General features: G+C 47.1%; 1 protein-coding gene across 2 annotated transcripts in view; it reads left to right on the top strand.

The window, feature by feature from the left end:
- Nucleotides 1-27,307, top strand: part of SYNPO (synaptopodin) — a 198,508-nt gene that overhangs the window by 138,939 nt on the left and 32,262 nt on the right. For both annotated transcript variants that reach the window (XM_085617706.1, XM_085617707.1), the window contains one exon: nt 18,440-20,376. In XM_085617706.1, the coding sequence (XP_085473832.1) occupies nt 18,440-20,376 (1,937 nt within the window). The remainder of the gene's footprint in view (nt 1-18,439; nt 20,377-27,307) is intronic.

Raw genomic sequence — 27,307 nt, 5'->3', positions numbered from 1 at the left:
CACAGAGCGTCTGCCTCCCCCCCTTCCGCTCCGAAGCCACCGGGCTCATCTGCGGCGTACCCCAAGGCTCATCCCTTAGCCCAACGATGTTCAACATCTACATGGCACGACCTCAACATCATCTCCTATGCCGACGACACCCAGCTGATCCTCTCTCTCACCAAGACCCCCACACCGCCAAAACCAACCTCCACGAAGGAATGAAGGCCGTCGCCGATTGGATGAGAAACTGAAGCGGAATTCGGATAAGACGGAGGTCCTCATCCTCGGATCCACCCCCTCGGCATGGGATGACTCTTGGTGGCCGACTGCACTAGGAGTACCTCCTACACCCATCGACCACGCACGCAACCAAGGGGTCGTCCTCGACTCCACCCTTTCCATGATGAAGCAGGTCAACGCCGTCTCCTCCTCCTGCTTCAACACCCTTCGCATGCTTCACAGGATCTTCAAGTGGATCCCCACCAAAACAAGAAGGACGGTCACCCAGGCCCTTGTCAGCAGTAGACTGGACTACGGAAACGCACTCTATGCAGGAGCCCTGGCCAAACTCCTGAAACGGCTCCAACGCATCCAGAACGCCTCGGCACACGCCTAATCCTCGACATCCCTCACCGCATCCACATCACACCCCACCTGAGAGACCTGCACTGGCTCCCTATCAACAAGAGGATAACCTTCAAACTCCTCACCCACGCACACAAGGCACTCCACAACACCGGACCAGCATACCTCAACAGCCGACTCAGCCTCTTCACCTGCACCCGTCAGCTCCGCTCTGCAGACCGCGCCCTCGTCACCATCCCCCGCATCCAAAGTGTGACCGCTGGCGGCAGATCATTCTCCCACCTCGCCCCCAAGGCATGGAACGCCCTTCCCATCCGCCTGCGGCAGACCGAAGACCTTCTAACCTTTAGGAGACTTCTCAAGAACTGGCTCTTCGAACAGTAGCAGCTCCCCCCACGCCTTGAGACCCTCACGGGTATGTAGTGCGCTCTATAAATGCTATGATTGATTGATTGATTGACTTACTAAGCCTAAATTATATATAGACGTAGGCGTGAGCTGAGCCATGAGATTGACTTGGCTCTAAGAATCTGTCCATGAGTCAAGCTATGAAAGCATTTGGCATGTATATCATACAACAAACATAATGTAAAGATATGATATAAACTCTTTAAAATTAAAAAAGTGTATTTCTTAAACACATAGACGTGTTTCACCTTAGTACATCAGATTATATCACTGCATAGACAGACATATTAAAAGTGATAGTTTTTAGAAACTTTCATGGCTTGCCCACTGTAGGAAGCTGACTCTGTATATGATATTGCTACTAGGTGATAATACAGAGTCTAGGGGTTCTCCAACAGTGTACAGGGCTCAATGCAAAACCCAAAGTGCTCTATTAGTGGTTGTGTGGGTGAGCAGCCTTAGGCCTCACACACAGGAGTGTAAGACATTTATTGCAGACACATTGTATTATATTGTAATGTAATTGCATTTATATAGCGCTTACTGCCCCTGACAAGGCGTTGAAGCGCTTTTTAGGAGACTAGCACAACATGATCAGTAATGGACACACGACTCAAGAAGGAGATCCAGACCAATTATTTAAAATTATACTTTGTTTGTACTTTATTTTAAGACCCTGGTCTTTGTAATAAGGTAAGTACTTTTTTAATCAAAAATACTTTTCATTTAAATAAATCAATACTTAAAAACGTTTTCACACTGTCCAATGTTATCCTATGGGGAAAACAATATCGCGGTTAAACAGGTGAGTATCGAACTTACAATTTCAGTCTTCGGAGCCAAAAGTCAACAAGGGCCAGGAGTCAGGCAAGTAACGAAAATGCACCACCAGTGGCACAGGGGCAGCTGGGCGCTGAAGTCAAAATCAGAGTTTGACCCAATGCTTTCCTATGAAGAGAGGGGGTGCCTTTAGCCACACTGCTTGCAGGTAGGTCAATCGGTTGCAGGGGCCAGGCTTTGGGGTTAGGTTAAGCACAGGGGGCCACAAAGCAGCACCAAACATACACCACCACCACCATGGTACAGGGTGCCAATTCGACATCAGACGCCCAATGCTTTTCAAAGGGGATTTTCATGACGGTAAAGAGGCTGCAGGCGTTGCCCCTGAGGTTGCAAGAGGCAGACCAATGACAGCAGAGGTAAGTAGAGATGTAGGGGGTTGAAAGGGCACCATTTGTTCAGCTGCCATGGCCTAGGGGCTTCAGGTGCAGGGGAGCCTTTCGACGTCGGAATCTTCTTGCCGGTCGCTGTTGGGGGGAGCCTCTGGATTCACACTGTAAGCGTCGTAGTGGAGGGCAGGAGAGGTCAGCCAATGCTGAACATGAGGTCTGGATCGCCAAGGAGACTTAAGTGCACAGGTGAGCCACTCAGACTCGGGACGTGGGCGTCGGGTGCCGAGAGGGCTGGGAATGCGGATGCTCCTGGACCCGGAGTCTTTAGAGTCGGTTTCTTCTGGACAGGTCCGCTATCTCAGGAGATTGGAGTCCTTATTGAAGGCAACAGTCCTCCCACGGGTTTTGGAGGTCATTGTTGCAAGACAGGTTGCAGGGTCATCGAAGCTGAAGACAGGCTGGGAGTGCTAGGGCCAAGGCAGTTGTCGTCTTCCAGCTTCTGCTGCAGGGTGTCTTTTTTCTTCTTAGGTCATCGCAGATCTGTGGATCAGGTCTGGGCAGCTCCCTAAATACTAAATTTAGAAGGCCTTGCAGGGAAGTAGGAGGTAGAGCCAAAGGGTCACGTTACCTGGAGTGGTTGCACCCACTATTATGCCACCCTCCCATGGGAGGGGGCACAGACCTAGCCTTGATTGGAAGGGTGCCCCATCCTCAAGATGGCTGGGACTTCAAGTTGTGCTTCACCGTGCTTCCACTCACTTTAGGGGTGGGTTTGGCAGAGGTGGGCACACCTCCTACCTTTTCAAATGTTACAGCCGGTTTTCCAACCCAATGTGGGGGTATAAACCAGGGGTTGTCATATGCTGCTAGCAGCAGAGGCTGGGGGTCGCATGACAAAGGCTGCAGGCCTTTGAAGCTTATCTTGTTGAGCACTGGCCCATCATGGGTGAGGAGGCATGCCACCTCTGCCCAGGATGTGCATTGTTTTTGGTCCCTGAGAGCAGGGGCTCTCTACCCAGGGGTCCGGAAACATGTCTGGTGGTGGCTGGCTGCCTACAGCCGGTCGGAGACCAAACCAGTGTTGGTAGGGATTCAGGGGGCACCTCGGAGGTGCCCTCTGGGTATGTGGAGCAATACATCCCACACTGGCATTAGTTCCCAGCCCATGTACTCTCTATGGCTTCACTGGCGATTACAATATTAGGTAACGGTGCCCAATATTGTTGGGACACATCTGCTCATGCAGATCTGCTCTCACCTGTAGTATAGTGCACCCTGCCTTAGGGCTGTGAGGCCTGCTAGAGGAGTGACTTACCTATACTGTCAGGCACTGCTAGCGGGCATGGCGCCTAGGCAGGGTGCCATGTCAACTTTATGTTTCCTCCCTCACAGGGGCATGCAGTCTGAAAGGGCAGTGCCACTGTCCCAGTGAGAGGGATCCCAAGCTCTAGGTACCCAAGGTGCCATTTACCTAGGACTTACAGAAGGCAGAAGTACCAATTGGGGGTTTGTTTTAGGGAAGGAGCACTGGCACAGGAGACCTGGATGGCCGGGACCCTGTGCACAATATTTGAAACCAGGCAAAAAGTGGGGGGGCTAACCGTGCAAAAGAGGCACTTTCTCACACACCCCAAACAACAAAGCCATTAGAGAACTAAGAGGCTAGTCAGTAGTCTTGGAAACCTTAAACGAGGCCTAGATTATTATTATAGATGGAACAACATTATGTACTAATGAATCAAACATAAGTGGTGCTTGTCTTGCACACATCCTGAACTCAAGTATTTAAACATACGCTCAAATGTGATAATAAAGAAGAAATAGGCCCTGTGAAATAAAATATCTGGCTAGGATCACACAATTTGGACAAGCAGGGAAGCCAGTATTAGTGCCAAGTTATCAGGTTTTCCATTTGGAAATTCATCCACCAGATGGGTCTCTCTCTCTCTCTCTCTCTCTCTCTCTCTCTCTCTCTCTCTCTCTCTCTCTCTCTCTCTCACTCTTTCTCTCTCTCTCTCTCTCTCTCTCTCTCTCTCTCGTTTCCATGAAAGGTCACTGTTTTGTCTTTCATTTTTAGCTCATGATGAGAAGAAAAACGGACGCTGAGATAGCAAACTGGACTCAAAGCGACCAAACCCAACTACCAAGCCAAGAATATATGTATTTGGTGTTGTCACACCCCAAACAGTCCCCTGAAGCAACGCCACTGCTGACTCACACTGCATCTGCACTCCTTGACCCCCAGCCTCACACACACCGATGCATGCCTGCCCACCCTGCAGAAGCAAGGGCTCGTGTGCCTTAATGCAAGCAGTGAAATGGGTCCACCCGTTTCCCTCCCGACAGTCCTAGACAATAGAAAATTGGGGTGCAGTGAGAAACTCAAATCCCTGGAGTGGATATGCCACTGTACCTGCTGCGCTATTGATAGATGCAACTCTTGTTGCTTTTCTTTACTGTAACGTATTCCGTCTCTTTCATTAATGCTGGGATTTGGGACGTGTCTGCGTGGTTGACAGCAAGGTCCTTATAATTCACTACCACTCTCAGCTACTATCTGATATGGGCATCCTGATTATGACAGAAGTTGACTAATCTATGGGGAAAAGCCAGTGGGTTGAATGCTCGGTAGGGGTGGGACAAAGCCAGTTACAAGTCTGGCTCTTAGTCTTTCATGGCAGCAGGCCTCCTCTATAGGGATGTTATGCTATGTTACTGGGTCTTTGTATAGTGCTGAAGAAGCACATTGATGTCACTTGATAAACCGAATTGTTCTTTATCACTCTTCTTTATTTTGATTTGTGACCTGAAGGTCAGTGGACAGAAGCAGAAGCTAATAAAAAACACTGCAAGAAAGAAGGCACCATGACACAGCTTTGGGGGTGTAGGCTAAGGTGTAACAGAAGAGCAAACATGTAGACAGAGACAAAAAGAAAGGATAAAAAAGGCAAAGGAAAAAGTGAGAGGCAAATGGAATTAGAGTTTTGTAGGAAGGAAAGATGAATATGTAAAGGAAGCAGGATGGAAATAAGAATGGAAGGAAGAAAAGAAGAATGGAATGAAGGAAAGAAGGATAGAAAGGGGGAAGGAAGAAAGGCATGAAAGAAAGGAAATGAGAAAAGAAAAAACAAAGGATGGAAACAAAGGTGGCAAAAAGAAAAGAAGAGAGAAAAAAAATGTACGTCTGGAAAGGAAGAAGAAAAGAGAGAAATAGAATGAAATAATGCAAAGAATTAAACAATATCTGAAGATCGGCTGGTAGAATGAAGGAGGGACAAGGAAAGAAAGAAAGAAGAGAAACTTTCCAAAAATAAGAGAAGGGAGAAGGTAAAGATGGAATGAAAGAAAGGACAGAAAGAAAAAAGATTGGAAGAAGAATGAATGGAGGAGAGAATGTGGGCATCTGGTTCGATGAAAAACTCTCCTTTGATTCCCAGATTACTGCCCTTGTAGGAAAATGTTAGGATGCTGAGATCCTTGAGGAATGTTCCCCATCTCCTACGTCTATCTGACTAAAAAATATTAGTCCAAGCCCTGGTTAGATCCAGCCTGGACGACTGCAGTGTTCTCTATCTAGGTGTATGCCAGTCCCGCCTCAACAGGCTTCAAGAGGTCCAGAACGCTGCCACTCGGGCACTGCTCAAGCTACCCAGGCGGGCGGCTATCAGTCCCGCTCTGAGAAATCTGCACTGGCTGCTGGTGAGGCAGAGTCGCCTTCAAGGCGCTCTGCTATTGCTATCAGGCTCTTTCCCCTCAAGGACCCTATTATCTTCGGTCGATGGTGAAACCTTATGTACCACCTAAGATCAGCTGATGCAAAACTGGCCATTATTCAAAAGTTTCAGAAAGACCACAATGGGAGGCGGCTCCTGTGGCCTTGCATCCAAAATCTGGAACTCTCTTCCTGTGGAAATTTGGCATGCCACATCCGAAATCCTTTTCAAGAACAAAACTAAAAACCTGGCTTTTTGGATCTGGCTGAGATACTTACCTTGCGCTGGGCAACTTATCCTCTATTCGAGTCAGTATCCAAGCACTGGTATACTTCATAAGGAGTCGCTATGCGCTCTGTAAATTGCATTATTATCATTATTATTAAGACGGAAAGAAATAGGAAAAGAAGAACAGAATGAATGATGGAAAGAAAAAAAGGAAAATGAAGAACGAAAATGGAAAATAAAGAAGATGGAAAGAAGGAAGGATTGTAAGAAGGGAAAAAATGAAAGAAAGACTGGTGAATTTGTAACTTTTTGAGCATCTTCTTTTAAAATTGTGCTGTTAATGCATCCTTCAGGCGATTTTTCCCCAAAATGTCCAACGGGGAACAATTCCCACGTGCATTTATAGGAAGGTTAGGGTACACTTACTTTGTCGCTCATTCACTGTCATATGCCCAATGCCAATCATGACGTGGGCCTCAGGAAAGCCAGAGCAGAGGCCCCTCCAGCAGACATGTGGTGTCCCCAGCTCTAGATTTGGGGGAACTGCCGTGTGACAGCATACCCTGTCCACCAAACTCTTGATAAGGCCTCAAGAGACAAACAGGCCTATAAACAAAGTGTGAGAATTCCAGTATAGGCTGGGGCCTCTAGAATGCCTATAGGACTGGCTCACATTCATCTATGTGTCAAAAGACTTACATTTGCAGGACTCTTCCCCAGCTGTGCCGGATGCCAAAGGCAGCGACTGGTCGTGCGATTCTCACTGTATCAGTCAGTGGCATAGCTAGCCGTGCTGCCACCAGGGGCAGCCCCTAATTTTGCCGCCCCCGTACAGGTAAGAGCGGGGGAGGGCAGGTGCTGCCCCCTTTAGCTAAGCCACTGGTATCAGTATAGGCCGATTTCACTCTGGGGACTTCATATGTCTGGGTCCTGGTTTGAGAGCCTTGTGAGACCCAAGCAAGCAAGCATAGCGCTAACGCAGCAGTCTCGCATGGGCACCCTCCCTCTGAGACCACCACCCTCCCTCTGAGACCACCACCCTCCCGAGACCACCACCCTCCCTCTGAGACCACCATCCTCCCTCCCGAGACCACCACCCTCCCTCTGAGACCACCACCCTCCCTCTCACCACCCTCCCTCTGAGACCACCACCCTCCCTCCCGAGACCACCACCCTCCCTCTGAGACCACCACCCTCCCTCCCGAGACCACCACCCTCCCTCTGAGACCACCACCCTCCCTCTGATACCACCGCCCTCCCTCTGAGACCTCCACCCTCCCTCCCGACTTCATATGTCTGGGTCCTGGTTTGAGAGCCTTGTGAGACTCCAGCAAGCAAGCATAGCGCTAACGCAGCAGTCTCGCGTGGGCACCGTTCCTCTGAGACCACCACCCTCCCTCTGAGACCACCACCCTCCCGAGACCACAACCCTCCCGAGACCACCACCCTCCTGAGACCACCACCCTACCCTCCCTCCCGAGACCACCACCCTCCCTCTGAGACCACCACCATCCCTCTGAGACCACCACCCTCCCTCTGAGACCACCACCATCCCTCTGATTCCACTACCCTCCCTTTGAGACCACAACCCTCCCTCTGATACCACCACCCTCCCTCTGAGACCACCACCCTCCCTCCCGAGACCACCACCCTCCCTCTGAGTCCACCACCCTTCCTCTGAGACCACCACCCCAGCAAAGGAGGCCATACTGCAAGCTGCACTCTAGTGTATGAGGGGCTCCCGAACTCTCCACTCTAAAAAAGGAAGTTGCATCCACAACGTGACATCATCACACATTGCATCCGGCACCTGTGTGAATGAGGCTACCATCACAATACTACATGCAGCAGTTTTCCAGGGAAAGCATGCACACACACTAACGACCCAGTATTGTAGCAATCGAGGCAATCCACACAACACACAACACCATAGCATGGGAAGGAGACACCCACAATGTGCACTCAGCACACACAACATAACATTCAGCAGCACAGCATAATCAATCAATCAGATTTGTAGAGCGCTTCTTGCCACCCGTGAGGGTATCCAGGCGGTGGATAGGAAGGAGACACCCACACTGTGCACTCACACACACACAACACAACTTGCAGAATAGCATGAGCAGGAGATATCCACATTGCGGACTCAGCACACACACCACAACGTGCAGCAGCCTAGCATGGGAAGGAGATTGTCATACTGCTCTCAGCACACACAACACAACGTGCAAAACCCTACCACAGGAATGAGGCATACACACACTATGCAATCACACTCACAACACAACATTCAGCTGCATAACATGGGAAGTAGACATCCAAACTATGGACTCACACCCACCACACAACATGCAGCACCCTAGAATGGGAAGGAGACACCCACACTGTGGACTCACACCCACAACACAACATCAGCAGCATAACATGGGAAGTAGACACCCACACTATGGATTCATACCCACAACACAACATGCAGCACCCTAGAATGAGGAGACACCCACATTATGGACCCACAACACAACATTCCGCAGCATAACATGAGATGGAGACACCCACACTTTGCACTCTGCACACGCAACACAGCATGCAGGACACCATGAGAGAGGCTCATCTATAACTCGACCCAGCATCTTAGAGTGAGAGGAAGTCAGCACAATACATCCCACTGCATCCAGCACACCAGAAAAGCATCCCATCCACACAGTGCAACTAGGATCAGTGCAGCATGGGGACGAAACACCCACACCATGCTCCCATCACTAGCAAAGGTGCCTGCAAACACATGTCAGCATGCAGACGTGCAGGCTGAAAAGGGGGCAGCCACACTGAAAGGACCTTGCACACACAATACATCATGCAGGAATGTGTCACAGAAGGGACACAAGTCCCAGCACCCTACCAGAGGAGGCCACTTGCACGATACATAATGAGGAGTTAATCTACGGGTGCACCCACACTGCTCGGAGCGCCCCAGAAAGGGTAACTGCACACACGATTAACTGGCTGGTGTGTGTGTCGTGAAGAACCACCTACACTCTGCTCAGCTTTAAAAAGAAAACCAAGCATATGCAAAGCCAATAGGTTGCAACTATGGGACCTCGTGGCTTTCCCATTGGTTTTTAGCTATGCTGTATGGCATCCCTGATGTTGAGCAGCATGACGACAGAGGAATGACAAAAAGCCCCTTACGCGCCGGCCTCATCATTTTGTAGGTGCTTGCAAAATGACGAGGGTGCTTTTATTTCTTTTTTGGTACTAATCTGATTTGGATTGGTAAAAGAAAAGAACATATAAAAGTGTTTTTTTTCTCTTTTGAGGGGGAGATGCAACATGGGGGTGCAGAAGCAACATTGTGGGGGAGGAGCAACAACGAGGGAAGCATCAAGGCGGGAATGGGTGGTGGGAAGCAAACTACAGAGAGTGGGAGAGAATTTGAGCTAGAAAAGAAAACTGGAGAGAAGCATCAACATGGGTGAGAAAGCAATGCAAGGGGAGAAGCACATGAGTGGGACCACAGGGAGGAAGGGAGGCACAAAAAGATAACAAATTACATAATTGATTCTTCTAAGGAAACAGTTGCAGAAAAAATTACGCAGACGAATGACAGGATGATTGATTGCAGAACATAGGGCGAGAAGGAGCTCCAGTGAGCCAAGAGAGCAAAGAGAGAAGAAATACCGGAAGAGCTCCGTGGTGCTGGTTCTTAATTACACTTTGTTTTCTTAAGGACTGGAATTCGTGTCCTGTAAATGAAGACAATTGAGCGGCCCTTCCCCAAGCACAGCAAGATGGAACTTGTTAACGATAAACAGGCTTTTATATTATGTGCATATGTGTCTTTGGGTGGGTCTGATTGTGTTATTGTTGTGATTGTGCATGTCTGTATACGTGGTTACATGTCGCTGAATGCCACGCATGCAAGCATGTGACGTATGTTTGTCTTGAACGTTTGTCAGTGTATAGCACTACGTTTCTTGCTAGTGCATATGAATCGCCGGTATGTCAGAGTATTTTGTTGTGTGTATGTTTGCGTGTGTGTACCTGCTTCTGTGTGACTACGATTGTGCGTACAAATGACGCTGTTTTTCATGCAGTTAAGCATGTTTGTGTGTGAATTTCTGTCTCTGATGCATGTTTGTGTGTGCATGTTTGTGAAAATAGCACTGTGTGTATTGCTAGTGTGTATGTAACACCATATGTCACAGTACATCTTTGGGTACTAGTGTTTGTCCGAGTGCCTTTCAGTCTTACTGTGTTGTGTGCCAGTCTGCATTTGGTGCGTGTATGCATGCACGTGTTTCTCTATGCATAGCACTGCGTGTCTTACTTGGATGTTTGTGTAGCATCAGTGTATGTCACTGTGTGTGTCCGTGTGTTGTTGTGGGGTATTGTGTTTTTATGCATGTGTGTTTAGAGGTGAGTCGATGTGTAGCAATGTATTTTTTGTCTGTTCCGTTTATGTGTATGAGTTTATGAGTGCCCCACCAACATCCAATTAGGGGGGAACGTGTTGGAAATGTTATTATACACAGTCTCAACCAACATGAGTTTTGCGAACTTATTCGCTTCTTCAGCGCACTTAAGTATTGGCACAGAAACAATATCCTTTGGCGCAGCAAACAGGATCTCTAGTTAGTGGTCACCATGACCTCATGTAAACCCCATAACAAGTAAGTGGAGTCAGGGTCCACTATGGGATGTGGTCAGTAGCGTTGTAAGAATGTCATGAGCCATGGTGCGAACAAGGAATATGGGCCCTTTTGCTGCTGTTGGGGTCGTGAAATTTAGCAGTCATTATCTGGCTTCAGTGGGCCGCTCGGGGCTCTGGGTCTGGGTGGCACTGCACATGTTGCACAGCACGTACGGCAGCCCTGCCCCGGGATGTGGTGATAGTCACCACCTGTCCGCGTTTCTTCCCCGTGAAAGGCCTTACACCATCAACCTGTCCTTTGGTCTGTGCACATTTACTGGCTGATGTCTGGAATGTCCGACAGTCTACGCCCAACCCAGACAGATGGAGAGAGGAGACATTACCTGCAGGTCAGTGTTTTGCAGAGGGATACGGCTAGGCTGCACTTGTCTCCTTCAGGCCTGTACTTCTGGAGGGCTGCAAGGCTAGAGCCAATCCCATGTCAGGCATAAACTAGAGGTTGGGAGATGTTTGTAACGTTATGGAGAGCTTTGCTCACTCTAAGGCTTGAACCTATAGGGTTCATGCAGTTATATGTGTAGCCCGGGGGACAGCGGTGCACTGTCTGTGAGGACCGACCGTGTCAGGCCTGATACCTGAGCCTATAAACTCCTCGCAACCATGTAGATCTGCTGAAAACGCCTTTAACATTTGTATAATGAGAAATAGTTCTGCTGCCTTATCCTGAAACACTCCTGTAACTTGAGGGTTAGCTCTGCTACACAAGATGCTCAAAGTTCTGTCTGGTTTAGAGGGCTTAAGCACACCTGCCTATTTATTGCTCTTGTGTTGGCAGGTTAGTGGTGCCTGCCTCCTCCTCACAGTCCTCTCTCTACTAGGCAGTGCCGAACCACCTCACATTTATTTCCCTAGACTTGAGGACTTCGAGGCACCATATGTTGACCCTAGGCAGGAGGGACATTGGCAGATGCTACTCACATATCCCCTAGCTGGGAAAGCTCTGGCGCTTCTAACAGTCTTCCCCAGGACAGAGAAGCACCTCACACTTCTCCCTAGGCGGGATCCTCAGAGGCTCACATCTCTCACTGGGGCTTAGAGGCTCCTCACAGTTTCCCCTAAGCGGGGCCCGGGAGGTTCATCACAGTTCATCCTAGATTGGAGGGCCTGGGCGGTCATAGTTCTCCTAGGCCCTGTGCTCCTCACATTTTCTTCTAGGCTGGAAGCTGTTGATGCTCCTCGGAGTTCTTCCTAAACTGGCCGGCTCCTCGCAGCTCTCCCTGGTTGGCGGGACAGAGGCTCACCGGGTTGCTCCCAAGGCTGAAGGGCGCGCTTGATCCTATCATTTGATCATAACCTGCGGGCTCTGGGGCCCGCCACAGTTCTGACCAGGCAAGGGCTAGACTGGGAGCCAAAACGAGCCCCAGAAAAAATATTCATACCAGCCTCACAGTGCACCATGGACGAGACAGAAGTATGGAAGAGTCTCATCGCTGCACGACAGCACATTTTTAAAAAATTTTTTATTTCAAAGTATTTAATTTAATTTTTATAAGCAAAGATATTAGCATTTCTGTTACAAGGTTAGCCAATTGCGGTTTGTACAACAGCGTCTTGAGATACTTTAGCACATGTACTTAGCTAACCCCACATGACGTAATTTGCTGAGAACAAGAAAAAGGGTGAAAGAAAAAGGCCGGAAATGGCAGCACATTTTGAGGTCTTGAATTCCAGGCAGCTTTTATCTGCCTGAAGGTGAAAAGCTGTTGTGGTCCGTACCAAAATCGTACAGCGGGCTCAGAGTCCACCCATGGCTCACCATTGGATGGCTTTATTGTCACTCTCATTTGCTTCTTATTTGATGGATTGCTTTCCTGTTCTTAAGTTTGTCACTCTCCTGGGGCACAGCCTATTTACCTTCATTTTGATTGGTTGACTTATACAGTATCACAGCTCACTTTTAGGGAACGACATTCTTTCTTTTTCATTGAGCACTGATCTCCCATGTGTTTTTTTCATCTCTTTTCCACGTATGCCTTACCCACCGCCAAATACCCAGCCATGCTCTTCCTGTTTCTCTCGTCCTCTTGTGCTGCTCTCGCTCTAGTGTGCTTCTCTCCTCATGCTCCATGTTGCACCCTCCCGCAATGGCAGCTTTTCCCCTCCTTCATGCATTCCTCCCTCACCAGCGTTATTTTATTGTTATTAGACCCACCTGACCACTCGACATTGCTTCTCCCCTCCCGCTCCTCTGTAACTTGAGGTCCTTTACAATTGTTTTCTTTTTTTTAACATTTCTTGTAGGGCCTGGCAGCTCCAATTTGCTGCCGGTCTACTCTGCCTGCTAAAATGAGCAATTGAAAATGTATTTTTTATTTACTGTGCCAAGAAACATCTGCCTTCGTTGATTGGTAATTAAAAAAAACTTGTAGAAAGGAGCATGCATCCGGCACAAATCAAGTGCATGCATAGGGACACATGCATATGAAAATATCATGACGCATTCATGACACATTTTTTTCTTTTTTTTGCTGATGCTGATGAACATCAGCAAAAGCATTTTGCTTTTATTGATGCTGTACAGCATTTCCAACAAGCTTTGCCAAAGCCAATAAGTAGCAAAGGCGAGACCTGTTGGGTTTGCTCATACAGATCTAAAGCAGCCCCTTAGCTTACGGTCCCACCAAGAAATGCCTGAATGGTCAGTCTTCTCCTAGGCTAGGCTCAGTTTCTCCTCACAGATGGGAGAGCTCTGACGATCTCACTTTTCTAGGGCAGGGCACAGTAGCACCCCACAGTTCACTCTAAATGAGAGGGCTTAGAAGCTCAGAGGTCCTCATAGTTGTCCCTAGGAGGAAAAGAGAGCTCAGAGGGTCCTCACAAGTCTCCATAGGGCTCTGGGGCTCCTCACGGGAGGGCTCAGGGTGCCTCACAGAGCTCTCTACAGTTCTCAGAGACTCCCCACAGTTCCCCTTAGAAAGGGGGGTTCAGAGGCTTCTGTCTTTGCCATTCTCTCTCGCGCTCTTCACCCCCCCCCCCCCCCCCCCCTCCCCCCTCCCCTGAGCTACGCCTGGGGATGAAAGGCGCATTAGTAATGATTCCCTGGCGCGGGCCCAGGGCCTGCTGCAAGCAGGAAAGACAAACGCACAAATTATTTTCCGTCTGGAGCCGAGAGGGGCAAAGAGGAATTCCTTAGGAACTCCCCCAGAAGTCAGTCTGACTTGCTGGCTCCCTGCCCGACTCTACCTCATCATCGGACACGAGGAGGTGATGTCACCTGGGCGGGAGGCTTGGGAAGATACAACGGCCTTGAGGTACAAAACCCATCAAATGTATGGGAGCTTCCCCCTTATGTCAGTTAGTGGGAGAGTTCATGGTTAGCAGCCCGAAGGTTAGTGGAATGTTCACAGAGATAATTTACTTACACTACAGTACTTGCATCCGACTGAGAAAAACAACACCGAGTCGGATATAGAGTTACTTCTTTAAACCTCTCTGGAAGCACAACAGATATATAGTGGCGCTCGGTTCCATCACTAAGTCCTTTAACGGCGAACACTGAGCACCTCATAACTTACATATGGGGAACCCCAAGGAAGATGATAGATGATTGAGGCAGGTGACTAGTAAGAAGTGGTGAGCTACAGTGACATTTATTACATGTGATGTATGGGATAAAGTACCCATTCCCACACATTATGAGGATATTGCAAGTAAAAGAGGAGCTATTTGGCTTTTAATATGGTCATGGAACTCCAGGGTGACTTGCAAATTTACCTTTTAAGATATGAAAGAGGGTATTTTAATCCTTAAAGTACAAATTCGTACCACCACCCATCTCACAAATCACTGAAATCCGTCATGTTTTGTTACTTCATATGAAGGCATTTGTATAGTTGCAGACACGAACAAAAAAAGCAGACTCTGTAGCGTAAATTAAATAAATCAAAAAGCTGCTAGTAATTTGCTGCAAAAGCATATTAGAATCCGTTTAATATAAGTCAGATTTAAAACAAGGCTGTAACTCAGAATCAGTTGCAGGCAGAGAGACTCTTTCTTATAATGAACTACTGTGTGAAAAAAATAAAAATGTTCCCATCAATATTTCCTTTTTGCTGATCACTGTTCATTTCAGAAAAACAGATCATGAGAATGAAAAGTCAGTTCTTATTTTTGTTGTTTGAACTGCAGCTGAAATGATGCTCCCTGCCCTGACATTCATCTTGGCTGCTGCCTATGGCAGCAGATGCTATGACGTCACAAGTCAAGATATTAAAGTTGAGCAGCTACATCATTTTACTACATATGACTAGAGGTGTTGCACCTTGACTAGAATAAAGACAGGGATTTATACTGAGATTGCAGGCTTCTATGTATCAAATATGTATTTAAAAATATATCTACAGATTTAGAAACAATGAGATGAAGTGATTTAACTAGAATCACACAATGCTTGGTCAAGTAGCAAAACTGAGTCTGTATTCAAGTTAGCCAAGTTCAAAGGTCAGCAACTTAGCCAATAGAGCTATCTTCCTCAGCCCAGCTCATCTCGAGGGGCTAAATGGGGCAAGAAGGGATATCAGCAATGTTATTTATTGTAGTAGGTTTGTAATGCGCCAGTCAGGCCCTACATGTCTTTACAGCACTGCACAAAGATGCAGGTAAACATTCAGAGTAAACACATTCGATGCAATAGACCTTGACAGCTGTTGAAATTATGTCACTTTTCAAGAATGTGATCACTAATTCTGTGTCTACAGGTGTAATGTATGAGTTCCAGTACATGTGAAATGGGGCCAGCAAGTGATGTTCTACATTCTCAGGTCACAATACTGTAAAAGGATCTTCCCAAGGCGGGGGGCAATACGAGTATGTTGTGCTTGGCATCTGGCTACCATGCTGCCCAGGAGTATAGGAAACTGGGCCTGCTGTTATTGTCTTTTCTGTAATGGTGGGTGGCGAACTCCGCTTCACCAGCAGAGTTTGCGTTGTTTTGCTAACTCTGCGCTCCGCTGGGAATGTGGAGTTCAGCAAAAACTCAGATTCCGCAGCGTGGCAGAGTTTGCCCCTGCCACCCACTCCTAGGACTCCACCGCGGATTACCTGATGCTTCTTCGCCGTGCCCGGGCTGCCCCCCTCCTGAGTCCTGGCTGTCTCCTCTTCTCGTCGGTGCAAAACCCCTATGCTGTACGTCTTGGGAGGACAGCGCATGCGCGCGCGTGCGTGCATGCACAGTCCTCCCAAGACGTACAGCGTAGGGGTTTTGCACTGACGAGGAGAGGAGACAGCCAGGAGGAGTAGGCGGAGGACAGCCTGGGCACAGCGGAGAATGCACCAGGTAAGCCAAGCAGGTGACAGTCCAGGGGTCAGGAACCCTCCAGGTCTGCTGCCTGCATGTGTTAGGACGGAGCGGAATTCCACTGAGTTTTTAGGCAACTCCGTGGAATTCCGCGTAGTGGCACTCGCCCAACTCCGCCCACCCTTACTTTTCTCGCATCCATGGAAACACCAATTACATCCATGTCACTGCTGAGAGTGACATAAAATGTTTAACCACTCGCTGGTGTTGGGGAGTTGTATAGGGAAATAAAGCCTGTGCCGTGTGCCGACCTCCCTCTTTGCATCTGACCATCATGGCTACAGAAATATGGAGCTCATGGGCACTTCTCTCAGCAACAATTCGTTTTCCAATCACCCTGTGACCATTTTTGTAGGTAAAATTGTGGTGTACTTCTTTGACTTTATGAGGAGGTGGACTATTCAGGTGAGAAAGTGGGGCAATAGCAGTTGGTTGCCTCTTTTTGCTGTGTTTTTTAACACTGTGATATATGGTTATTGTAGATTAATAGCTTGCACAGTTTTCCTTAGGCGTGGCCTGTGTGTGATGTCACATTCTCTCTCTTTCTGTCTCTCTCTCTAGCTCTCTATCACTCTTTCTATCTCCCTCTAGGGGGGATAGGGCCTAGGTCAGTGATGTGCAGATGGCTCTTCCAGTCTTCAGACAGGCCTTAGGGATCTGGGAGTAGGAAGTTGCCCAAGAGAGCCACCCAAGAAGGTGGTGCTCCAGGGCCAAAAATAAGGCACTCGAGCAAAGCGTGAATACAATTGTCTTTCGCCCATATTAACGGATCTTTTGTCTTTTGTGTACTACATCGTTTGCAATGTTGAGCAAATGTCAATGCTAGAGTGTAGATGATGTTCTCAATTTGGTCCACAATTTTGTGAGTAATAAATAAGACCCAATGGCATCCAAATATGGATCTTCTGAGATTTCCTTGTCTTGAAGTGGTCCACCGAATGCACAGTTTCTACACGTTGGTGCATAGCAGCAGGGGCCGAACTAATATATGAGGAACTGTGTGTTTCTACATACACGCATTGAAAAGAAGTATCTAACATATCGTCGTAAACACACACACTAATATACACACACACTCATAATAATAATGATTATTATTATGTTTATAAATGATAATACTGCACACCAATGCAAGCGTTTCTATGCGCCGGATATCTAATAGCCTGCAACAGGAAAATAATAGGTAGCTAAGGCAAATCAGTGGCTAGAGAGAAATAATGGGATACATAGGAGATTCATATTGATTATACAATAAATAAGCAAAGTTAACGACTATGAAAGCCAAATACAGGACTGACAGCAACAAACCAAGCGGGGAGAAACCAATGCCAGGCAGAGGGAAAGCAGCCCGAACTAAGGCAGCCAACACAACATGGTCCATTTAGAGTCATCCGGAGATAGAATGGCAACCACAGCCCACAGGCCAGCTGGCTCCCCCCTGCCATGGAAAAGTGTGGAACCGGACCATCCCTGCCTGAGGGTAAAGGAGTTCTGACGTCATTGAAGGAAGGGCTCAGAAAGAGCCTGTGGAGGGTAAAGGAGTTCTGACATCATTGAAGTAAGGGCTCAGAAAGTGCCTGTGGAGTAAAAATGATGGGCGACTGAGAGAGCAGATGCAAACCTCTTTATCAGAAGAGCAGAACTCCAGAAATGAAAATAAAACTTGTTCTATGTCAAGCTTATTATAGGCAGATCTATTGTTACTCCTTGTGTCCTTTAAGTACATTATTTATTTATTTAGACATTTGTAGAGCGCGCGGCTACCCCCAACAGAGGTGTCCCGGCGCTAAACATACATACTCCATAACATACTCCATAAAATACTCCAAACATTTTTATGAAGATGAATTTTGGGCGAGCCAGGTCATCTCATGAAAGAAAAGAACAACTATCTAGGACAAATTGTTCCAAAGGGTAAATCAGTTCAGATCACCTCTGGAATCTAGGAAATATAATGGATGAAAATTTGCAGGGAGGCAAAGCATTTGAAGTACACCCTTTAGTGGATCAGGGTGGAAATGTGTTTTATTTAAAGTGAATAGTGTTTTACCTTCATCTACTGAATCAATAGTTTGTTCAACTCATGTTCATCATGCACAATTTACTTTCTTTCTTGAATGTAAAAAAAAAATGGTGTTTATTATGTTGCAACGTTTGCTAACCTTAAAAAACTATTGGGTGGTTAGTCTATGATTATAGCATTGTGGTTTAAATCAGAGTTTCAGCCCTCATTGAATTTGTGGGAAGTCTGGGAAATTGTCAGGATCGCTTCATATGGTGGTTAATTATTGGCAAATTGATATGTCCCAAAAAGCTAATGTTGCCTTTCTCGTTGTGTTTTTAGATCTCTCCAGGAGTGCAAGTCTCTCTGAAAAAGAGCTGAAGGAGGCCAAAACCCGGAGCCAGGAAATTGCAGCCCACTTGACTACTCCACCGGGTGCCAACTCAAGGGGAGTTCTGCTCTTCAACAAACGCCGGCAGAGGGTGAATAAGTTCACCTCAGGGAGTGACAGGGTGGGTGTGCCAGGATCCAACAAGGGGGGTCAACAAGAAGGACTTTTGGATGACTGCCCATCTCAAAATGGCAGGCAAGTCTTTGTGAACCACAACTCACATACGAAAGCAGAGTTGGTGACCCTATCTCCTTCCAACCATTTTCAACCACTGCAACTGGAGCCCACAATGGAAGAAGGTGAGACAAACCCAGTCACTGATGAAATCATTGGGAATCTGAAGGATACAAAAGAGGAAGATGGGCAAGGTAATCAGAGCCTGCCACATGAAATGCCAGCAGTCATCACCACTGAGTCTCCCATGACAGAAGTGGAGCAAGTTCCTACCAGTGATTATCCAAATGAAAGTCTAGCCCCAACACCAGAGAACGGAGCCATTGACTCAGACACATGTGAAGTCCAGCCTGCCCTGGCTGTGCCAACAGAACAGAGTGAAACACCCAGCAAGCAATATTGTGAAGTTCGTCTAACCTTATCTAAACCAGCTTCAGTGGCCAACAGGACGGCAAGACCATTTGGAAACCGGTCTCCATCCAAGATCAGTGTTGCAGAGGCAAGTAGCCCAGTCATTGACCTCCCTCCACCACCCACCTATGCTGAGACCCTGTCTAGCCCTCCTTTGCCATCTCACATCAAATCTCCACCATCCTATTCTGCTCTGTATCCCACTGCAGTAGAACAGAGGTCTCCTGTTGTCCTCCAAGAGCTAAGTGGTTTGGAAATGCGGCGATCACCCATGCCGAAATCAGGTGTCCTGGAAGATGCCATGGCCCGCAGAGGGAACAAGAAGTCCATGTTCACCTTCATTGAGAAACCCAAGATATCCCCCAACCCAGACCTCCTGTCTTTAGTTCAGAATTCTGATGAAAAACGCAAACAGAAGGATCAGGGAGAGGTGCTTCCTGAAGAAGAACATTTTGCCCTAGGAGCTGAAGCTTCAAATTTTCTGAATGACAGTGGATCAAGGGGAGGAAGTCATGCAACCCCTACAGATATTCCACCAGAGTGGGCCACCTGTCTGAAGTCTCCTGATGTCCTCCACAAACCTCCTTTATCACAGCAACCGCCTCTACCATATGCTGGAGGAAAAGGAGCAGAATTGTTTGCCAGAAGGCAGTCAAGGATGGAAAAGTATGTAATTGAGTCACCAGCACATCCTGACATGCTAAGATCACCATCACCCACCATGTCACTGCCACCTTCATGGAAGTATGCTACCAACACCCAAATGTCTCCCACCAGAAGGCCTTTCAACCACCCAGCAAAAAGTCCCCAAAACTCTGCTAAACCTTCTCCAGTTCCACAAATCACCAATTACAATGAAGAAAGTGAACAGTCCCAGAAGGAACTTCTGATCTCAAAGCGTCAACCCTATCAGCTCCAGTCATCACTCTTTATCCTCACACCTGTCAAGGATCCAGTGAGCTCTTTGCCGAGGGCAGCTCCTCCACCTAAGCCCATGCTCTGGGACACAAACCGTTACGCCCGGCAGACTTCCTGCCCAGCCTCTCCTTTGCCACCTCCTCCCCATATACAATCTTCAGACCGATTCAGGTCTATTCAGCCTGTAACATCACCTAGCAGTGACATCAGAAATACAGCTCATAACACAAGGATGAGTTTTGGAAGCCCATCTGTGACCACTGAGGCACCACCTATATCTCCTGTGTCCTTCATGCAGACCAGAGAGTCCTCACCCCGAGCCCGAAGCACTGTCCAAAGTCCCCGACCTTCGTTTTCCGCCAAGGCAGCAGGAATCGAATCCCAGGTGTGGAAGCCTTCTTATTACTACAAGTAATGATGCTTAGATATACGATGTGGATTTTTTGTACTGGTGATTGTATCGCACCTGGTCCAGGTCATCTTGCTGATGGTGGTCAAAGTAATTGATAGAAGTGAAAGTTGAGTATGGTGCCAAATTTGATAGCCATACTCTTCTGCACCCATGCCTCACACATTGTTGGGGCCAAACGCTGTTGGCACGGCCTTCAGGAGCATCAAAGAGGGTGCATCAGAGAGGGAAGGGATTCTTCAGACTACTAAAGCTTTGAAAAGTAACACAGCCATTAAAGGTCTAGGTGCCCAACAATGCTATATTTGGGGGAGCTGGGGGTGGGACTCAAAACTACTGCACAGCACATGCTAAACCTGGTTGTGGGAATTTGAACAAGCTGAGCTGATCTCCGCAAGAACATTCTCCAGCAACAGCTCGTCTGCACTTTCCTTTCTTCTTTCACCTAAGACTTCGAAAAAAACTCAAGAACTGTCTTCCTCTAACTTTTTATTATTTATGCTTTTGTTAAAAAAAATGCTTTTTTGTGTTCCTCTTTAATCTCTGACATTCCTCCGGGATCTGCTTCTGTTTTGCTTTCTCCAGTTTTCTGCCAAAGGTCTGTTTGTATTTTATTAATGGGTAACTTGTGTGCTCAATATTCTCTTCTAGAACATCTTCTTTCACGTGCTATTTTTCTTTTCACTCTGCTCTTCTGTTCTTTTTTTGCAGACTTGAAAAGCTACGTTTCCCTAATTGGCATAAGCATGATTTTGTTTAGGCATATCGCATAGTGCAATAAACAATAGCAAGAATAAAATCCCAAAACAGGCATAGTGTCCTCCACCTCAATATCCAGGCTCCATCTAGTGCAAAATAATAATATGGGGTATGATTTGTAAAAGGATATGACATTTTTTGTTATGGGATTAGATATATATTGCACGTGATAATGTGGCTTGCTTTGAGTGAGCGAGAGGAAGAACTATTGAGGGAGGAAAATATCCTCGGACGTGACTGGTATGTGGTTGTTAACCACATTGTGTCTCGGCAGACAGCCCAGCAGGTGTTAATCGAGTTGTATCTCATCAAACAGCCCACTGTAGAGTCGCTGATCACTCTTCTAGATGTCAATTCTTCAAAAAAGATTCCAAATGAACTCAAATGATCTGTATCCCCCTCCCCTCTCTTTAGGGCGGTAGCAGTTCTATCAATTTATGAGAGCAGCATTATTCTCATGCAAGTCTGACCAGAACTGGAAGTCCTTCACAGGCTCTTCCACACCCTAAAAGCACTCACAACTTCCAATGAACTTGCAAACTCACGACTTATGCCACCTGATCAACAACAGCTCCAGGTGAATCCGGACAACATGTACAATATCCACAACCCTCCCCCCGCCTATCGAAAAAAATCCTCTTTTTTACCCAGCCCTGCATACAGTCCATCTCTCATTGGGAATATGTGTCAGACGGGGACCTCAACAATTGACAACGAGGCCACTGAAACCCAATGGGACTCCCCTCACTGAAATACCACACAAGGGAGGTAGCCCACTATTGATCGCAGGCACCCATCTCCAAATCATAATGAACCAAAATAACTCCAAAAGCCAGTATATACTACACGCCATGTGGAACTTCAAGCCTTCACAGACAGACTCTGCTTCTCACTTAAGGACAGCCGAAGGCAACCTAACTGGCTTCTCTCGACTCTGAAGCCATATGACGCTGACTCATCTAGGCATACTTCCACACCAAGAGAGCAGAATATATCTGGACACCAACCACGTAAAGAGATAGCCCCAGACACAAGTATCAAGCTATTGACCCCGCCTCAGTACAAATCCAGCTCAAGCACTAGAAGATCACATTTACACATGCCCAGGACAGTGAACCAGACAAAAAACCTGTCACGCAAACTCGATGGCCCATCACATAGTAGGATCCCTAACTTCAAACGCAACCCAGCCTCTCACTGGTACCCCTTAATTAGCAATTTAGAGCTCAAGATAGACCAGATAAGTCAGGAACTATGATATATGATGACAAAGTCACACATGATAGTACAAGGTACTTGCGAGAGTGCTTCTCCTGCCCCCCTAAGGTGCTCCCACACCCAACCTGGATCACCCCCCAAGCAATGGTTATCTACCCCTGTGCCTAACACCACTCAGCGTCCCAACAGAATACTGCGTCAGCTATCCCATGCTGGATTTCAAAAACCTACTGCAATCCTACGAGGCAGAATCTCAGACCCCCACTTTAATAACCTACAAAATAGAAGCAATAATTAACAACAGATGTAAGCCTCACTCCAGAAAGCCGGACATAAATATCACCAGAACTTAATTGCAATTCCACTCATCCCAGACCACTTGACTGTGAAGAGAGAGCCCGAGAAGGCATGGAAATGCATGTTACACAACTGCAGATTGGAGGCTAAACATGGCAGACATAGCGGATGCTATCCTTTCTCATGAGCTCAACATGTTATACTGACCAAACCATGGCAAAACCATTCTTCCTCACCCTCAATAGATTTTCTAGTCCCTCCTAACTACACCATTATGAGGCTTTATCGCAATGGAAAACTAGTCGGAGGGATTGCATGCATAAACCTGTATAACCTTGCAGGTAAAGCCCTTCCAAACAGATATCCCATCCTCCTGTGAATGCATGGGTGAGGAAACCTGCACAGCATGGAGATTCTTAGCTAAATGTCACCTCGTCTCCCACCATCCAGGAGACAACCAGGTGTTCACTGAGCAAATAATTGAAACTATAATAGTGCACTCTCAGCAACATCCAAATGTGATCTTTCTAAGGGACTTCAACCTTCACTGAAACGAAGTGGGTGACATACATGTTAACACTCTAACGAACATCCTGAATGATCAAAACCTTATGCAAGCATCTACAGGACCGACACGCAACAAAAGAGCAATACGCAACCCAATTATATCCAAGGCAGAGACACTGAACATCGACTTTATAATCCCATGTGACTTGTCAGACCACCACTTCATTATCTTTCCCATCACAGCTCACATATAGATATTAAGAGACCAGGGGGTCAAACTGTGATACTGGTTCAAAGACACCAGAAACCTGATTTGCCTTTCCAGGTGAGGTCTAACAAGGAGGCGTAGCGTTTTTTCCTCTTTCTACTTGTGCGGCATTGTGCAGCACATGTAGAAAGTGGAAAACACCTCAGAGGATTGTTTTTGTGTAGGAAGGTGTCCCTCTCTGCTCAAAACAATCCTGACTGTAACACAGGCATCCTTGCACCATGACACCTGCGTTGGCACTAGGCTGCATTAAGTGTGCCAGTACAGGAAGAGGGCAGGATTTTAGCTATAGCACATTCCTGCCCTCTCCCTGTCATTCAACACAATGCAGCAAGTTGTCTTGCTGCGTTGCTTGACTTGTTAGTAAATCTGCCCCCCAACTTCCGAGGCAAACTGTTTGAGATTATCAAACAATACACCAGGTCCGACAACGCCAGAGAACTGTGAAGCTTCCTCTTCCTCCTTCGGGGAGAAACTAAGGAGAATTGAAAACTCATTAGCAATTGACATCAAACAGTTTCAAGATCCGAGTCCAAACGCCCACCAATCCCAGTGGGAAATGACTAATAGTGAGAAGAAACCTACACGCATCATTGCCACCAAGAACAAGACCACAAGGAGTGATTTTGAAACTCTAAATGAAGAAATATATAAGATAATACTGTCAATGAAACCAACCTCACTTTTCTGTGACCCCTATTTCTTTTAAAGTAATGATGGACCTATGCCATCTTTTCTCCCCTCTCTGGACAAGTATAGTGAACTCCTCCCTAACGAAATGCACAATCCCAAATTGCCTGAAAAACAGACACTCGCCCACGCCCTCATACTGTTTCCCCCACCCACACCCCGTGTTGCTTCCACCCTCGTGTTGCTACTGCCCCATTGTTGCTTCCCCCTACTTACTTATAATTTTTTAATGATTTTGTGTGATTTTATTCCATTTACTGATCCAAATGGGAACGGTAAATAAAAAGAAAGAAAAAAAGCACCACTGTCATTTTGAAAGCAGGCAAATGTGTGTTGATGCACCTACAAAATGACGCAGATGGCTGTCATAGGCTATTTTTAATTATGTTTTGGCCATGTTGCAGAGCATCCCTAAAACCATTGGCAGAGCCAATGGATACCAAAAGGCAAGTTCTATTGGCTTTGTCAATGCTTGTTTCCTAGCTCCTTTCCATATCTCACCTAAGGTAATCCTCAGTTTGTATACTTCAGCAAATCTCATAGGGGTAGTAAGCGCTATATAAATGTTGGAATGCAATACAATACAGTTCTGTCTCCACCACCCAAATGTGCTCGTTCTAACTATATTTTCTATGAACAAATATTCCGAGTCAGTTATGAGCTTGCCCCATCCTCTGCTGAGTCTCATGTAGGGAATGCTGGGCCTGGGGTGGAGGGTGAGGGTCAGATACCACTAAACTGAACGTATTGCATTTTATTTTCCTGGAGCATCTTAATGCCTGTTTCACATACCCAGGACCCCTTTTCCTCCAGTGTAAGGGGCTTAGGGGTAGATTTACAAGGTCTGGCGCTATCTGCAATTCAGCAGGGATGCGTCAGAACACTTGCGACCCGCAAAACCACCCGTGCGCCACCACTGATGCGCCTCATTTACAATGCGGCGCGCCGTGGCGCACGGATGGGCAGATGCGTGTCGCATCCCCCGGCGGAAATGCGGCACATTGCTGGAGTCGCGTCGCAAGCGCGACGCGGCTCCAGCAAGGCTCGGGGGTGCCCTATGCCTAACATGCTGCGTCACTCCTTGCGCCTGTTTCAAGCAGGCTCAGGGTTTTGACGCAGCATGGCCATAAAAGTGACACCGTGAAATCTTGTAGATTTCACTGCGTCACTTTTACCGAGGCGTACCTGCGAGGGGACGCCCACCCTGCGCCGTAACGCCCACATGAAACCTGGCGCAGCTTTCATGTTGCGCAGGGGTTTACAATGTGACACATCTCCCTAGATGCATCACGTTGTAAATACGGCGCAACATGGCACAAGATTTACGCCGCCGCTGCATCACAGAAGTGACTCAACGGCGGCGTAAATGTGTCGCAGGGGGCTTGTAAACTGCCCCTATGATTCTAAAGTCTGTCTGACAGTGCTTAATTTGAGCTGGTGGTTTCAGGTGCTCAGCACCAGCACTTAATTATTAACACCAGTGCTTTTCATGAGCACCAGTTAAGGACACATTTATTTATGGAAGATTAAGTGATTTGCCCAGAATCACAGGATGTTGAGCCAACGCTGAGACTCAAACCTGATTCCCCAGCGCCGAAGTCGGATGCTCTGGCTATTACGCCACATCCTCTCCCCACTTTAATGGTTCTTTTTTAGGCAGTGCTAGCAGGAGAATTGGGCTGGTGCAAACTGCCTCCTGACGAGAGCCCCGTTACTTCTTTTTTTTACAAATTATCCAATGCTGTCTTCCCAGAGGCATCTTGACTAACAACGGACCTTCTCTTCACAGTCTCTTTGGTTTATCTCCATGCTTTCTCTGCACAGTCTTTGGCCTGCCTCTGGATTGCCTCTACTCTTTCCCCAGTCTGTACATATCCTCTGGACTACGTGAAGCCTCTGTGCAGTGCACTGCGGTCTGTTTCCTGAGTCTCTGCAGTCTGCTTGTCTCTCATCAGTCGCTGGACAATCTCTGCTCCTCCTACTGTGTGTGTGCAAACAGTCTCTTGTCTGTCTCGGATTATCTCTGTGGCTGGGAGAGGCCAGTCCCCAGCACAATCACAAAGCCCTGCACAGTGGGGCAGCCCTGTCCGTAGACTCTGTTTGTAACAAGGCACCCCACCCCCACTTATCTGCAGCCAGCACGAGGAAGGTATGTCTGGAATGTACCAGGCAGGTAGCTCTGCCATCCGCAGGTCTGTTTTCTTACCCTCACCCACGCGCTCACACGGAAACCGGGGCTTTGAAGTGATGCACACATTCTGAGAGGTGCTGAAGACAGGGGTGGTGCATCCATTGGTTATCACGTGAAATATGTTAAAGCCTCGTCTTTTTGATGCTACGAGACACGACCCATGAAAACAGGGATGGTTAAGAATTCCAAAGTTGAGAACACCGGTGGGAACCCATTCCGCAACCAAATCGGACGAAACAGGCTTTTGAAAGGAGGTGGACTGGCTACTAGGCAAATAGGGATATTTTGCAAGTTAAAGAAGTCCTCAAAAAGGCCAGTTTTGCCGATTTATAAATGTCTCCATGGGCCTGTCCACCACCGATCAAGGAGAATTCCAAGCAATCCGAGAGGGACTTTTTAAAATAATCTCACCCCCATTTTAGCTTTACGATATGCCATCTAACATGATGTGTTGGAGCATTGGAATTGCCACAAAGATATTGTCAATATTTTGATTTCAAACGTTTGAAATTTAGAAGCCAAGTACCTAGGAACTAGTTGGAGCTGCGCGTCTTTTGGCTTGTCCATTGTGTGACATGACCAACCAATCAGGAAATTGAATATTCCTGAGAATCGATGAATGATACAGATCGCTGGCACCGATATGTGAAACAAATTGAGAATCCGAAAATTCGGAATAGTGAGAATTTTAAGCTGGAATGTCAGAAAATATTCTGGAACAGTAAAGTGAACAATGTTTGGCTCATTGAGGTTTCCACAGTTAGATGTGGTGCAAAACATTGGCCTTCGGACTTCCTGCCTGATATATTTAATATACGCCAAAGAGTCATGTGAGTAGCCATTAGACAAGATAATTTGAACCATCATTTTAAAATTATGGACACACAACAAAAGTCCAAGAAATATACGTTCCGAAGCTACATATTTATGTGTAAGCAAAACTTAACTTACTTTACAGAGATCAATAATTAAGACAT

Source organism: Triturus cristatus, chromosome 7 (genome assembly GCF_964204655.1).
Source record: "Triturus cristatus chromosome 7, aTriCri1.1, whole genome shotgun sequence".
NCBI lineage: Eukaryota > Metazoa > Chordata > Amphibia > Caudata > Salamandridae > Triturus > Triturus cristatus.
The sequence above is the reverse complement of the archived record's forward strand: the minus strand, read 5'-3'. Positions and strand labels throughout refer to the sequence as shown.